General features: G+C 55.6%; 2 protein-coding genes across 2 annotated transcripts in view; one reads left to right on the top strand and one right to left on the bottom strand.

Moving 5' to 3' along the window:
• The first annotated feature begins 519 nt into the window (after positions 1–519).
• Positions 520–2023, top strand: LOC111142578 (claudin 5). The gene has a single exon (XM_022495862.1). The coding sequence runs from the start codon at positions 707–709 to the stop codon at positions 1361–1363; it is 657 nt and encodes a 218-aa protein (XP_022351570.1). The 5' UTR covers positions 520–706; the 3' UTR covers positions 1364–2023.
• Positions 2024–4486: 2463 nt separating this feature from the next.
• LOC111142691 (cell division cycle 45) overlaps positions 4487–14626 on the bottom strand; it is a 32996-nt gene continuing 22856 nt past the window's right edge. The window contains exons 14-19 of the mRNA XM_022495987.1: positions 12436–12574; positions 12269–12352; positions 10912–11030; positions 8371–8447; positions 6156–6222; positions 4487–4579 (exon numbers count right to left, since the gene is read on the bottom strand). Coding sequence (XP_022351695.1) covers positions 6158–6222; positions 8371–8447; positions 10912–11030; positions 12269–12352; positions 12436–12574 — 484 coding nt within the window. The 3' untranslated portion in view covers positions 4487–4579; positions 6156–6157. The remainder of the gene's footprint in view (positions 4580–6155; positions 6223–8370; positions 8448–10911; positions 11031–12268; positions 12353–12435; positions 12575–14626) is intronic.

Below are 14626 nucleotides of genomic sequence, written 5' to 3'. Positions count from 1 at the left end.
GGGATTGGACCCCAGGGCGAGATTCCTGTAGTAATAGGCCGAGCTGTGCTTGGCTAACCCAGGAAAAGGGACCCAAGAGTCCCTCACGCAAACCTCTGCGCGACGGTGATGGTGGGGCCTCCCGCAGACCTTGGCCAGGCAAGAGCGGAGCTGGCCTGGGCGTAGAGACCTTCACTCACTCCGGGAGGTAGCGGGGGAAGCTGGTACAGTCATGAGGCTCCTGAAATGGAGAGGCTGGGACACAGGAAGGTGGCCCGGGGAGCGCGCGCTTAGCAACCCCAAGTCAGTCCGGAACGAGATCTGGACAACAGCGGGTGAAGGGATCGCTGGCTGCGGCGGGGCAGGGAGCTGTCGGCGCCCTCCGCTACCCCCCAAGGGCAATGGTTTTCCTAACTCCAGCTGCCGGAGGCGCCTGTGATTGGTTAAGGGCCGACGGCCGGCGCGCGGATTGGCTGCTCGGGGACCAGGGGCCGGGCCGCGAGGCAGAGTCCGCCCCCGAACCTTCATATGGGAAGCCCCCCACAAGCACCCGCAGATCCGAGGCTGTGCGGCAGACTCTCCCGGACCGCGGATAGGAGGCGGTGAGCCGAGCGCCCCGGCGCAGAGGCACCAGAGCCAGTTCAGGGCGCCTAGCCGCTCCACCGAGGCACCGTCGCGCCCTGCCCGGAGGCCCGGGGGCCGTCGGGCGCCCGTCTCGCCTCCAACCATGGGGTCGGCGGCGCTGGAGATCCTCGGCCTGGTGCTGTGCCTGGTGGGATGGGTGGGCCTGATCCTGGCGTGCGGGCTCCCCATGTGGCAGGTGACTGCTTTCCTGGACCACAACATCGTGACGGCGCAGACCACCTGGAAGGGGCTGTGGATGTCGTGCGTGGTGCAGAGCACCGGGCACATGCAGTGCAAGGTATACGACTCGGTGCTGGCACTGAACACCGAGGTGCAGGCGGCGCGGGCACTCACCGTGGGCGCGGTGCTGCTGGCGCTCGTCGCGCTCTTCGTGACCCTGGCGGGCGCGCAGTGCACCACCTGCGTGGCCCCAGGGCCGGCCAAGGCGCGGGTGGCCCTCACGGGCGGCGCGCTCTACGCGCTCTGCGGGCTGCTGGCGCTCGTGCCGCTCTGCTGGTTCGCCAACATCGTGGTCCGCGAGTTCTACGACCCGACGGTGCCCATGTCGCAGAAGTACGAGCTGGGCGCAGCGCTGTACATCGGCTGGGCGGCTTCCGCGCTGCTCATGTGTGGCGGCGGCCTCGTGTGCTGCGGTGCATGGGTCTGCGTCGGCCGCCCCGACTTCAGCTTCCCGGTCAAGTACTCCGCGTCGCGGCGGCCCACGGCCACCGGCGACTATGACAAGAAGAACTACGTCTGAGGGCGCCGGACTCGGCGGGGCCCCTCGCACGAGCCGGACAACTGGCTAGGGAAGCCCCGCATGGACGGCATCCGAGGCGAGGCCGCCCCCGCGCGGTCTCCGCGGAACCGCCCGCTCTGCGCCTGGACGTGGCACACCGACCGCCAGAGACCCAGCTCCCGCCCGCAGCCCGTTCTCTCCAATAGCAACTAGCCGGGTCCTGGGCCGCGCCCTGCTCTGAACAGGAGCCACACACTTGAGAGGACTTGTTCGGTTTCTTTTTCTGTGCGCAGAGCTTACTCCGATGTGGGTGGGGCGCGGGTCCCTTTGGCAGAGTGGACAATGGACTGAAATGCCAGTTCCCTCCCAGACCCTCAGGGTCTTGGATGCCGTCATCCTTACCAGCAGCTCCTGCGGATTCCAGGAGGGCAGACAGAGAGCGCAGGGACCCCAGCCTGGGCTGCGGGAGGGATGTATACAACTGGCCTCTCCCCCAACAGCAGGGGCCTGAACCCAGGGGGACTAAAAGACTTGGCCTGGACCTCCCTGCCTCACCCCGGCAGCTCCCCAGGAGATGCTTATGGGCACCAGATCCTGAGTGTGGAGCTGGGGCCCTGCCCTCCTTTGTAGCTTGTGGGGAGGGTAAGAATTTGCTTAGTAAATGGTTTGAATACCCTCCCACCTGTGTCCTGTTCTCTTTCCAGTCACTACTCATGCCCAGCAGCCCCCTTCATCCACCCGCCCACCAACTGCTCCCTAAAAAGCCTTTTCTGAGACCTCCCAGCACTGCCCCTGTGTTCCAGAGGATCCGTGGCCTGACCCATCCCTCCCTGCCACCTAGGCACCTTTCTACTGGGTGGGAAGCACAGCTACAGTCTTCGGCAACCCAGGAAGGGGAGATCTGTAGTCAGAAGAGCCTGGGGAGAGGACGATGCAGACCCCGGGAGAGGATGCAGGTTGGAAATCCACCCCCCACCCCCCCAGCCAGTGTGGGGTCTTTGGATGCAGGAAGAGTCGAGGGTGGGCTGCCAGGCTGCTGGTTTTAAGAGGCTGGCTCCATGCCCCACAGGTTGGGTGTTTTCCCACTGCCCTCTCAGGGCTTGCCAATCTGTGGATCGCACCAAATGGCCAGACAGCTGTAAAGCACTGACTGGGCCCTTCCGGCCAACAGTGCAGCGGGAACAGGGGCGAATCCAGGATGTGTTAGGCTCCACCGGAGCTAGCGGCAAGACCGCAAGCACGTTGCTATGGGAAGGAGGCACTTGTGCAGGTTGCTTAGAGTGCCCGGGCAGGGTTCCAGCCCCTTGGTCCTGGCTCTTCTGCCAGTCTCAGCACAGCTCTGCGCGGGGCCTGTGCTCATCCTGCTGGCCTGGCGGCCAGCCCAGACTTGTGCTAACCATTAGCACCACTTCTGTGCCAGCCCCTGCTGGAAGTGCCCTGCGTAACCTTTCTCTTGTGAGTGGCGCCCCCAGGGAGCCGGTGCTGGCCTGGGCCTGTAGGGAGGAGCTCCAAGCCCAGCCAGCAGGGCTTGGCATCTGCCCCCAAACCTGGCCTTGGGGGCTCTGTCCAGAAATGCTTGGGCCAAATCCAGTGGCAAGGAGTCACCTAGGGCTGGCCAGGCTCCCCACTGTGAGGAAGGGGAAGAGCCCGAACACTGCCCTGAATCCCCGAAGTTGCAGCAGAGCCAGGGAGCTGGACTTCAAGGGAGGCCGAACTATCTGGTAGCCTGAGCTCCTTGCAGTGGGATGAGCTGCAGCAGGATGGGTCTCAATGCCCAGAGGCCCTCAGCCACCCCCCATGGCAGCCTCCCCTTGGGCCTGTGCAAGGCCCACAAACGGTCCTCAAGTGCAAAAGTGTGTGATCCTGGGGCCTTGGTGGGGCTGCTGGAACAAAGGTCCTGGGGCCAGCCAGGCTAGTGTTTGGACAGGAGCACAGACCGAAGGCTGCATCCCACACAAGCCCAGAGATCTCCAATTCCTTCAGGCCCCAGGAATCAGCAGGATTCCAAAGGGAAGCTGTACAGTCCCAATGATGCAAATGCTCAAGGTAGACAGCTTAAGGGCCGGAGGAGTCCAGCTGATGCTGCCTGACTCATGTCAGGAAGGCCAGGAGCACATTCCATTTGCCAGAGATCAGGCAAGAGGAGCTGGTCTCCAGCATAGCCAATCCCTCTGTGCCCACTACCCCTTCCCAAGAGCCACCCTGTGACCTGTCTCCACCAATCTGTCGCCTCAGTTCCAGGCCACTATTTCTGGGATTTTTACCAGCTTAAAGCCTACCCAAACCACTCTGCCTCCTCCTGCCTAAGGCCCCAGGTGCCACACCCGGGTGGCCATGTTGCTCCAGCCTGCCTGTTTCGCCAGCACCCTTCTCCCAGGCAGAGTAGCCAGATGGCCTCTGCCACTTATGTGAACAGCTCCCTCCTCCCCAAAGGGCAGGAATGGCATTGTCTTTGCCTCCAGACCCCCTCAACTTTCACAGGGGCTCTGGGGATGTGTCAGAGAGTGGATCCAGCTGATGGCACAGCTCTCCTGAGAACTCTTGCTATTCTGAAGACTCTGGAAGTTGCCGTGGTTCTGTCCAGTTTGAACTTTCTATGATCAGGATGTGGTGAAGCTATCTCTGTCCGGGGCCCCTCAGCCAGGAAGGGTGGGGACCTTGTACTTGTTATCTGCCCAACTGTCCCATTAGCCTGGGGGGGACCATGTACCTGTGGGGATGGCGGGGGTGGGGTACTGGGACAGGAGATGCGGAAGGGTGAGATGATGGCCGTGAAGTAGGGCCTGGGAGGCAGGCACAGTCAGGAGGGTGGGCCTGAGCCGCTGCCAGGGCCAGGAGGACAGGAAGAGGTGGTGCGAGGGCAGAGCCGGGCCCCGGCTGGCATGGCTGGGCAGTGGTTGGTCCAGGAACCATGTGGAGCTCCAGTGCTGAGCTGCCCGGCCTCCATTTGCTGCTCTCCAGGGATCCTGGAGGCCATCCCCCATGCTGATTTACTGCTGGGCCTCGAGGTCTCCCAGGCACAGGAAAAGGCTCCTCTGTACCCGAAGAAAGCTCAGGACAAAAACAAGTGCTGGCCCTATGACCATAGCCCAGACTGAGGCACCAAAACTAAAATGAACATTTTATTCCATTAAAAACCAGCTGTCCCTGCATCTAAAACTATGTCCATAACTTAGAGTCTAAATAAAATCCAGTTAATATAAATAAGGAGGAGGTCGTGTCTGCAGAGATCAAACTCTAGAGAAGAAAAAAAGGAAAAAATAAGTATATTTTCAACAATTCTGATGGCCCTATGAATTAAACAAATGGCCCAGGCCTTCCCTCTGTCCTGATGGGCTTGCTTCTGGGTAGCCTCCACCACTCACAGGGGAGAGAGGTGGTGACCCTGGGAGGAGAGCCACCCTAGAGCCACAGAAGTGCCCACCGGCCTCACTTCACCCCTCCAGCTGGGTCCAGGCTGTCACATGCTTGAGAACCCTCAGGGCCTCATGGCCCTTCACCACCCTATCACCCTTGCAGACCCTGCCTCAGTCCAGGGGGCCCTCACAAGCCTTCTCCCCCTGCCTGGCTGGCCCACCCTGCACCCAGTCTTGGTGACAGGACACACAGCAGTGCTGGTGTCATCACTAAGCAGCCTACAGGGAAGGGCGAGGCCACAGACACCAGCGGCCTCCTTGAGAGCCCCTGCCAGTAACCTTTGATGTGGGTCATAAACTTACACCCTGCCCCCATCCTAAGGCTTGGCTCTCACTGTCCATGGGGTGTTGGCCCCCTTTCAGTTGAGGAAACAGCCAGAGCCCAGTTAGGTACCCAGCACGCCTTGCTAAAGACCCAATGGGTCTGAGCCCAAAGCCCCACCCCAAGCCCTATACACCCTTGCAGACCCTGAAAGAGGGACTGTGGGTCCCTGAGGTCCCCTCTACCGTCCTCAGCAGAGCCCACTAAGGCCCCAGCAGAGGAAGAGTATCTGCCCCCCACAGCTTCCAGCTCACAGGGGATGGTGGGGGAGCGGGAGGGGACCCTCTACATCAGGGCCTTGACAGGCCTGTCTGCCTCAGCGGTGAGTCCAGCCCGGGGCCCAGGGAGAGGCAGGGCTGGGCGTGGGCATCCGCAGTGTGGGGGGCCCTGGGCTGAGAAGTGGGCCTAGCTGCCTGGCCCGTTTGCTAAGAGGTCCTTCAAGAAAGAGCTGGCATGTGTGGCACTGGGAAGAGCCCTGGCTTGGCAGCATCGTCATGGACTGCCTAGTGACAGCCTCACGCTCATGCAAGGCCCACAGAGACAACATTTCCTAGTTATCAGCCGTGTGGCTGCCAACAGCTTTGTTTTCACCTAAGTCAAGCACGCAAGAGCCTGGGTAGAAGCCTCTGTGGGCCCTAGCCCAGGGCCTGATCTAAGGCTGCAAAGGGCACCAAGCTCCAGGAGGCTCCCCACCCCTAAGGGTCGCCTTCTCCCCAAGCAGTGCCAGGAGGCCTGCATGTCCCTCACTGATGCCCAGCCCATGGTGCGGTCAGGAGAGGGTAAATGCCAACTCTTGCTGAAGGGGTCCCAGGAGCTTAATGAAATTAGCTCCCTCAGTAATATCCCACTGTGACACTGCCACCAGCCCAGGGACAGACACCCTTGGGAAAAAGGCATTGCCCCCATATCTCCTCAGGAACCCTGCTTGGGTCTGAAACACAAGAATAAGCCTTGGCTTGAGAAGGGAAAAAGGAGGGAATGGGGGGCTCTCTTTACACTTCAACAGGGCTGGCTGTGCAGCAGGACTCCCCTCCACCAGAACCCTCCAGCATCCCACCCCTCCCCCACATCTCACCCTCAGGACAGGAGGGAAACAAGCGCATCCAGAAACTTGCTCCGATCCTCGGCTTTCAGTTCAATTACTGAAGTAATGAAAGAAAAACAGCTCGTGAGGGGGAGGAGTAGGGCAGAGAGTGAGGCGCCGTAGGAAAAACAAGGCAGGTTATATTAACTCCCTCTTTCTGGTTATCCAAGATGGGAACCACCCTCTGGCGCATTCCAAAATGTACTCAGCCCCTTAGTGGCCTGGAATATTCTGAGCTCAGAGGTTGTATTTCTCTGTCCTCTGTATTTAGTCCTCAGAAATGGCTGGTTGCCCTGTTGGTGAGGCTGGCTGGGTTTACAGTCTGTGGGGAGGGCCCTCCAGGCTGCTAGGGGACCAGCAGTGACAGCCAATGGAGACACAGGGATGTGATAGTTTAGAACAGGTCCGGGCAGAGAAAGGCCTTCCCACCCTGCTGGACACAGTTCCCTGCCCCACTGTGGGTTGTAGGAGGCCCTGAGGTCCGGCAGGAGGCTAGTCTGCAGCTTTGCTCTGGTCAGTCTCTCTGCTTCAGTATCCTCTTCTGTAGAAGGGAAACACGACACGAACTGCCCCCATTTCCGGGGGCCCTCATCGAACAGCGCAAAACCAGGCCAGCCTGGTCCTATGAGCCACTTGTGTCACAGGCCATGGCTCCAGCAAACCCAGGCCCAGCCCACCCAGGAGGGTGCTTGCCTGCCCTCTGCTATGCAGTCCCCTCTCCCCCAGCTCTCCTCCCCCACGGGAAGCCAAGCGACTGCCAGCCCACAAATTCTCCCTGTGAGAAGCTGGGAAATCCTGCAGGCCAGCCAGCACCAGCTTCTCCCACATCTCGGGCATGAAGTAGGAATGGAGGTGTTGCTGCAGGGGTGAACCTACCCAACACAGAGCTGCAGCCTGAGAGGCAGCTGGGGTGAACATGGGGTCTCTGATGCCAAGGGCTCACTGTAACAGATCGGCTGATTTGACGTAAGAAACTGTCCTTTCTGACAGGTGGGAATTATGGGCCAAGGTATATTCTCCTGAAATTCATGTGTAGAAGGCCTAGCCCCCAGCACCTCAGGCAGTACATGCTGGATTTGGAGATGAGGCTTTTGAAGATCTTTAAACAAAATCACAGGGATGCACCCTAATCCAATCTGACTGGGGTTCTTATAAGAAGAGATTGGGACACAGACACAGAGGGACAACCATGGGAGAACACAGCCAGAAGACGGCAATCTATAAGCTAAGGAGAGGCCTCAGGCCTCAGAAAAATCAGCCACTGTGTACACCTTGATCTCGGACTTCAAGCCTCCAGACGGTGAGAAATAGATTTCTATTGTTTAAACCCCCTAATCTATGGTATGTCGTTAGGGCAGCCCAAACACACCGATACAAAGTGGTGACGGGTCTTAAAAACCTATCAGCTGGGGCACCTGGGTGGCTAAGTTGTTAAGTGTCTGCCTTGGGCTCATGTCATGATCCCAGGGTCCTAGGATCGAGCCCTGCATTGGGCTCCCTGCTGGGCAGGAAGCCTGCCTCTCCCTCTCCCACTCCCTCTGCTTGTGTTCCCTCTCCTGCTGTGTTTCTCTCTGTCAAATAAATAAAATCTTAAAAAAAAAGATCTATCAGCTAGAAGAAAAAGCGTATGTGGCCCCATATAACCCATGTTCCACAATGGGCTATGGAGAAGCTGTGGGGTGTTGTGGGGAGCACTGGCCAGCCTGCACAGCCACCACCTGGACTGGGCTCTTCCATTCCCTGGACTCATGCAACATTAGGTCAGGGCCAGTGCACAGATGGTCACACAGGACCACATGGCAGCCTGACGCGGGACCCTTCACGACCACACAGACAGGAGCTGCTGGCCTGCAGTGACCAGCACAGCCTTGGAGGGAAAGGTGACCCTGATGCATGAGGCTGGCCCAGAGGGCTCTAGTGACAGTCCTCCAGACTTCTCGGGGAAGTGTTCTCAAGGGCTAGACTATAAGGTCAAAACCAGGCCCACAGCTCTATGGACAACACCTGTTCCCCCTGGCTGCCCATCAGGGCCCAGAGAGGAGGCCCTACGCATCCCAGAGCTCCCTGAGCCACCTGAAGCAGCCAGGCCCAGGGCTGCCTCCAGGAAAGCGAGAGTGGTGCTGACATGGTATTTTTGTCAATGCCAGCTTCCCTGATTCAAGGCCAGCACTGACCTTGTAAGGGCCCCAGTTCCCCAGACTCTTACCTGAGAGGTCGAAATGGTTGTGTAGCGTTCGGGAGTTGGTGCTCTCCGCTGCCTTCTCAAACGCCCGCCCAAAAAAGCTGTAGATACATAAGAGGGATGTTGGGGGCCCTCCCACTGTGAGGAACCTTCCTAAATTGCTGGGACAGACAACAGGAGTTGGCCCAGACTCCTCCCTGGCTGCCAGTTCTGCCTGTTGGGCTGCTGAGTGCGAAGGTGTGGGGCAGGGAGATGGCCAGGAGCACACACCCATCCCGGGGGGCTCAGGGGGCTGTGCACGCAGTAAGGGCTGGCCATGGAGGGAGATCATCATGGGGAAAGGACTCTTGAACTGGCTACGGTCAGGGAGGATGGGCAGAGGAGGGGCGTGTGCTCCCAGCCCCCACAGTCCCCACAGTAACTCTCACACGGGACTGGGCACAGCAGGCAGAGCTAACCACCGATTGGCACAGCCACGTACAGCAACAAATCGCTGGCGAGATAGAGGACGCAGGTGGCCGTGGTGGCCCGTGGGGGAAGGGCTTGCTGGCTGCCTTGAGAACCCAGCCCAAGAGCCCCTGGCCAGCTCCGCCCGGTGTGACTATGAATCCAAGACCCACGGCATGGCTTTGGAAAGCAGCCCAGCAACATGCAAGCACTTATCTTAAAAAAGTCCATTGTCTCTCCCAACTTGCTACTAAATGGCCTTTGCAGACACAGAAGGAGGTCAAAGCTCACAAGAGCAGGGCTAGGGCTGATCCGGATCCAAGACCAGTGTCTTCCACAGCAGAGGCCAGTAAGAGCTAACTGGGAAAACTGAGAGGCACAGGACACTGAGTGGTCCTTGGCTCCCGAAGCCATCGCACCAGGGAGGTGGATGGGGGTGTCTTTCTGCCAGCTGTCAGTATCTTACCAAGGTCACCTCTCTGGATGTGCTGGGGAGCACCAGGCCTGGGGTACTGACTCTGCCAGGGACACAAAGACCCCCAAGAATGGTGACATTAGCCCCTGGGATAAGTCACAAGGCCACAGAGCATGAAGGGAGCCACAGGGAAAACCAGGGAACCCCCAGGGTCCAGCCTGTAGGCCAAAACCAGGTGTGGATGGGAGGGGGCAGGAGAAAACCTGACCTTGCTACAGAAGGATGCAAAGAACCTAGGCCAGCAGACGTAGGGGAAACATTGAGAAGACAGTGAGAAAAGCTTCTCAAAAGCGTAAGAAGATGAGCCTACACATTCACAAACCCACCGGTACGTTGTCTATAACAAAAAGTCGGAAACAGCCTGAACGTCCAATAGGCGATGACAGGTAAACTGTCATCCACTTAAGAGGCTTCCTATGGTTAGAAATCACTTTTGTAAAAATGTGCACAGAGGGCTGATGCTTGGCGAGAAAACAAAACAGAACTACACCACTGACGGAAATCCAAAATGTTTCCTAGATGCTAAATAAAGAAAAGGCTGAGGGAGGACAAGCAGCCACAACCCCACAGTCTGAGTGACTAAGCAGTTGTGTTAGCTTCTGCTGGGGCTGGAGCTGGACCCTCTACCCGCTGCCCAAACCATCGGGGGGCACAAGTGAGCTCAGCTTCCAGAAGGGTAGCAAGCTCTGGCAGGCAGCTCGTCTGGGGGTGCACATCCCCCACACAACACTAAACAGTTTCTCGTATTCCAGCTCTTATAACTGAACTTTTAAATGTGTTTGGCAGGGACGCCTGGGTGCCTCCGTCGGTTGAGTGTCTGCCTTCGGCTCAGGTCATAACCCCAGGGTCCTGGGATCAAGTCCCACATCAGGCTCCCTGCTCAGAAGGGAGCCTGCTTCTCCCACTCCCTATGTGCCTCCTCCAGCTTGTACTCTCTCTCTCTCTCTCACTCACTCTGTGTCTCAAATAAATAAATAGAATCTTTAAAAAATTAAAAATTAAAAAAAAAATGTGTTTGGCAAATGCCTGGATTTGGGATTCACTGAGCAGTGAATCTGACTCACCTGGGTGAGGCTGGGGATGGGAGACACTGCCCAGCTCTCCTCAAGGGTTAGTGTGAAGCCCAAACAATACTCTTGGTGAATGATCATTCATGAGGGTTCTGAAGGCGTCACACAGAGCTGTTCTTGAGGAACTTTGCCGGTGTAGCCTAATTTCTGGGGTGGGTGACCTGAAACCTCTCAGATTTTCAGTATAAGCTGCTCCTCAGAAAAAAGGGTTGAGGACCAGGGAGGGCTGAGTTTCCCACCCAAGGCCACACAGAGCTGGGACACCTAATCACACCTCACTGTAGGTGTGTAGCCTCTCCTGGGGGTGGTCTGACGTTGGTCCTCCTCGGGGAGCCAGATACCGCTGCCTGGGAGGGAGGCCTTGAACAAACTAGAAGCATTCCAAAGTCCAGTCAAGGGGTAAGGTAGAAGTTCAATGGCTAACTCTGCAGCCCACATAGCTAAACCCCCAAGTCCTGCCATGTGATGGAAGAGGCTGTCCTCACTTTGGCATTGAGGGCAAAGATCCCCTAATTCCGCAGAGCCCACAGGCCAGTGGCACCCAATGCCCAGGAGACGCAAAACCTGGCTCACTTCTTTCTGTCAGAGCTGTCGGTCTCTGGGGGGATGCCCACCACAGTCACAGTGCCCTGCTCCACACTTAGGGGCGCAGCCATCACCAAGGGCAGCAGCTTGCAACGCCGGTTCTTTGTCTGCGGAGGCAAAGTGCACCCTTAATCACGGCCTCACGGAGCGATTGCTCCACTCAGCGCCTAGGAGCCCTAACAGGGCCAGCCACCCACTCCCCAAAAGCCTCCAGGGGCTTTCTCTCACCAGAGAGTCTCAAGTCCCCATGCAGCCACCTCCCAGGCTTTGACACCCTGTTCCCTGCATTCTTCTGTGCCAACACCCCTTGGCGGTTCCCTCCCTCACCTCCTTTAGGTCCTGACCCAGTTGTCACCTCCTCCCGGAGGCCTTCCCCAACCAACCCTCCTCTCATCCTGCTTCAGCTTGTCTATGGTGTGTGCCACCATCTGACACTGCACAAAATCTTTCCTCATTTGTCCCCTCTGCCGGCATGTATACTCCCTTGACACGGAGACTCAAGTGTTTCCTTCACTGCTGTATCCACTGCACCCACATGCTACAACAAAGGTGACCAGCTATCCTGGTCTGTGCAGGACTGAAGGGGCATCCCAGGGCATGAACCAGGATAGTTGGTCATCCTATGACATCAGAGCCTGGCTGGTGGGGGTTGCTCAAGAAATGTCTGAGGGGTGCCGGGGTGGGGTTAAGCATCTGCCTTCAGCTCAGGTCATGATCCCAGAGTCCTGGGATCAGCCCTGTGTCTGGCTCCCTGCTCAGCATGCAGTCTGCTTCTACCTCTGCTCCTCCCCGCCGCTCATGCTCTCTCTCTCAAATAAAGAAATAAATAACACCTTAAAAAAAAAAGTTTGAGAAGTGATGGGTCCTGTGGGAAAATTCGCCCATTTTCCAGATGAGGAAACTGAGGCTCAGAGATCAAATAATTGACCTCGTGTCACCCAACTGGTAAAGGAGGAGGCTGAGATTTGAACAGAGCCTAGAGGACTCTCGAGCTCGTGTTTTGTCCCTAGTCCATCTTTTGTCATCATTTGATTGTCTTCACATAATCATCAGCTAATTGTTTTATAGGTCAATTTGGCCATAGGAGATGTCAACCTCCTATTAAACATTTTGTTTAAAGTAGCCCCCAGCGTAAACCCTCACCCAGGAAGCAGAGTGAGGCTCTGATGTTAGCTGGGCCGGGGGAGAGGGGTGTCCCTGGCCAAGAAAAGAAGGGTGTTAGGCAGAGCTGAACATAGCCCTAGCCCTACACCCTCCGCGAGGTCCCTTTGTACTTGTCCCGGGGACGGGGAGGTCAAGAGCTCTGAGTCTCTACCTTCTGGCATCCACCCACCCAGCTCCTCACCGAAAACACGAAGGACTTGAGCAGGTATCTGCTGAGCAGGGTCAGGGATGCCGGTTTGGAAAACAGCGCAATGTCCGGAGTGCCCTGCACGGGGAGGACACAGAGATAGTCAGAGTGGGCTATTGGTAGGCATGTGCTGGGACCCATCTGTCCATGGGAAGCCTGACCTCCATGAGGGAGCAGTAGAGGAAGGGCCCCTGGGAGATGACAAGGTTGGTGCAAAGGCAGCTGGCAATGGTCTGCTGCGTGGCTTGCAGCTGCTTCTTGGCGAGTTCCAGGCCATGGTAGAGCTTGTCCAGGTTACTCCTGTAACGGGGCAGACACAACTTTGGCACAGTCACAAACAGAACACTTGGTTCCTAAGAGGGTGGGTGGGGATGAGTTTCACTCTTTTCCTCCTGCCTTCCCTAGCATATGAAAGGAAGGATTAGCGGTGCCTGGATGGCTCAGTATCTGACTCTTTGTTTTGGTTGTGAGACTGAGCCCCACACTGGGCTCCATGCTGGGCATGAAGCCTGCTGAAGATTTTCTCTGCTTCTCCCTCTGCCCAACCACCCCCCAGCCCCGCTCATGTTCTCTCTCTCTAGAAAGAAAGAAAAAGGAAGGAAGGAAGGAAAGAAGGATTAAAACATGTATAAACCCACAGTGACCAATATAAAAGGTGGGAAGGGGTTCTTGGTATCAGAAGACAGGAAACTGAAAGCCAACAGAGGGAAGACACTGCGCAGGAGGTTCTGGAAAGCCCGGAGGACTTTGACAGAGGCGGGGCTAGGGTAAAGGCCAAATGGAGGACCAGTGTCCCCCCCACCTGATGGGTGGATTTTTATCTTTCTCCCCCAGAAAGGAGGGTTCTTCTCTAAATACATTAAAATGAACTCTCTGTGGAGAAGTGTATCCAGAAGTTAAGAGCCCCAAAGTGTCATAATGACACCCTACCCACCAAGATGAAGCAATGTCTTGTAGCCAGCAGGCTATGCCAAAGCCTCACCAGGCTTCTACACCCACCCTCTTGAAAGTGAGGACCACCAGATATTTCAGAAATGTCTGTGCCCTAAATAAATGACCCTAGATGAAACACATGATTTGGAGAACAAAAGAAAACTTAAAATGAACTCTAATTAATATCTTCAAAGAGACTGGGCAACAAATAAATTCAAAAATCACTAACAGGATGCCATGAAAAAGGAACAATCAGAAACTGGAAGTATTTGTGGAAAGTAAAGTGACAGCAAAAAAATTAAAAATTCACTCAAAGACTAGAGAATACAGTCAAGAAGCTTCCTTCACATTGATAACAAGACAGACATGGAAAACATAAGGCACAAGTGAGAGGCAGAGCATTGTTCCAGGAAGCCAGGAAAGAAAGAATTAAAAATGTATGTGATGTATGTATGTGTGGGAGGAGTAGTAAAGAAATAGTACAAAAGCATGCCTAAGCTGAAAGATCCAGGACTTTGGATAGAAAGGGCTCGCCTGAGAACCCAGTACAATCCATGAAGCAAGATCCACATTAGGCACGTCATGATGAAATCACAGAACACTGAAAAGAAAAGAAAAAAATCCCTCAAGCTTCTTTTGGTGGGATGGGAATGCATTTACAAAGAAACAAGAACCAAGAAGGTTCAGATTTCAATTAGCAATACTTCCTGCTAGAAGGAAGGGAGCAATGGAATCCACATTCACCTGGAAATTACCTTCAACATTGAATTGTAAATAAGCTACACCAGGAACCAGAGGAGGGAAGAATGAAGATATTGTCAGATATGCAAGAACTAGAACGCTTACTGCACATGTGCTGTCTTTAAAAGTTACTTGAGAATTGTGCTCTAAAATGAAAGAGTGAAAAAAACCAAAGATAAGGATCCTAAGAAACACTGGCTCTAACCCATGGCACAGTCAAGGGCCAACAGTGGTGGCAGCAAACAGCAGGCCTAGAGAGCTGCAGGTCCAGGCTGGTGTCAGAAGACAGAAACCCAGGCCTTCCTGGGGTTTCCTGGACAAAAAGGATTCAGGGAATATATCCTGGAAGGAGAGCTGGGGAAAACGGGATATAGAAAAGAAAGCAATTAAGATCTCCAGGAAAAACAAAAAGCAGTACCAGAAAGTAATATAATCACTGCATGAGGGACTCTGTTATATTTTATTAGCACAATGAAGTAATACTATTGATTTTCATCATCTAGAATCTACCCATAGCCAAGGGTGAGATGACTTGCATTCTATTCTGTAACCCAAGATTAAGTGTTATTAACCCTGAAAATGTAAAAGTATAAATTTTACAAAGCGAAAGTTATGGGGAAAGAGAAAAGTAAAAATGCTAATATCCTCTTCTTACAAAGTAGGGAGACAAGAGACAAT

The sequence above is a fragment of the Enhydra lutris genome, unplaced genomic scaffold (genome assembly GCF_002288905.1).
Source record: "Enhydra lutris kenyoni isolate GAN:26980312 unplaced genomic scaffold, ASM228890v2 scaffoldscaffold8, whole genome shotgun sequence".
NCBI lineage: Eukaryota > Metazoa > Chordata > Mammalia > Carnivora > Mustelidae > Enhydra > Enhydra lutris.
The sequence above is the reverse complement of the archived record's forward strand: the minus strand, read 5'-3'. Positions and strand labels throughout refer to the sequence as shown.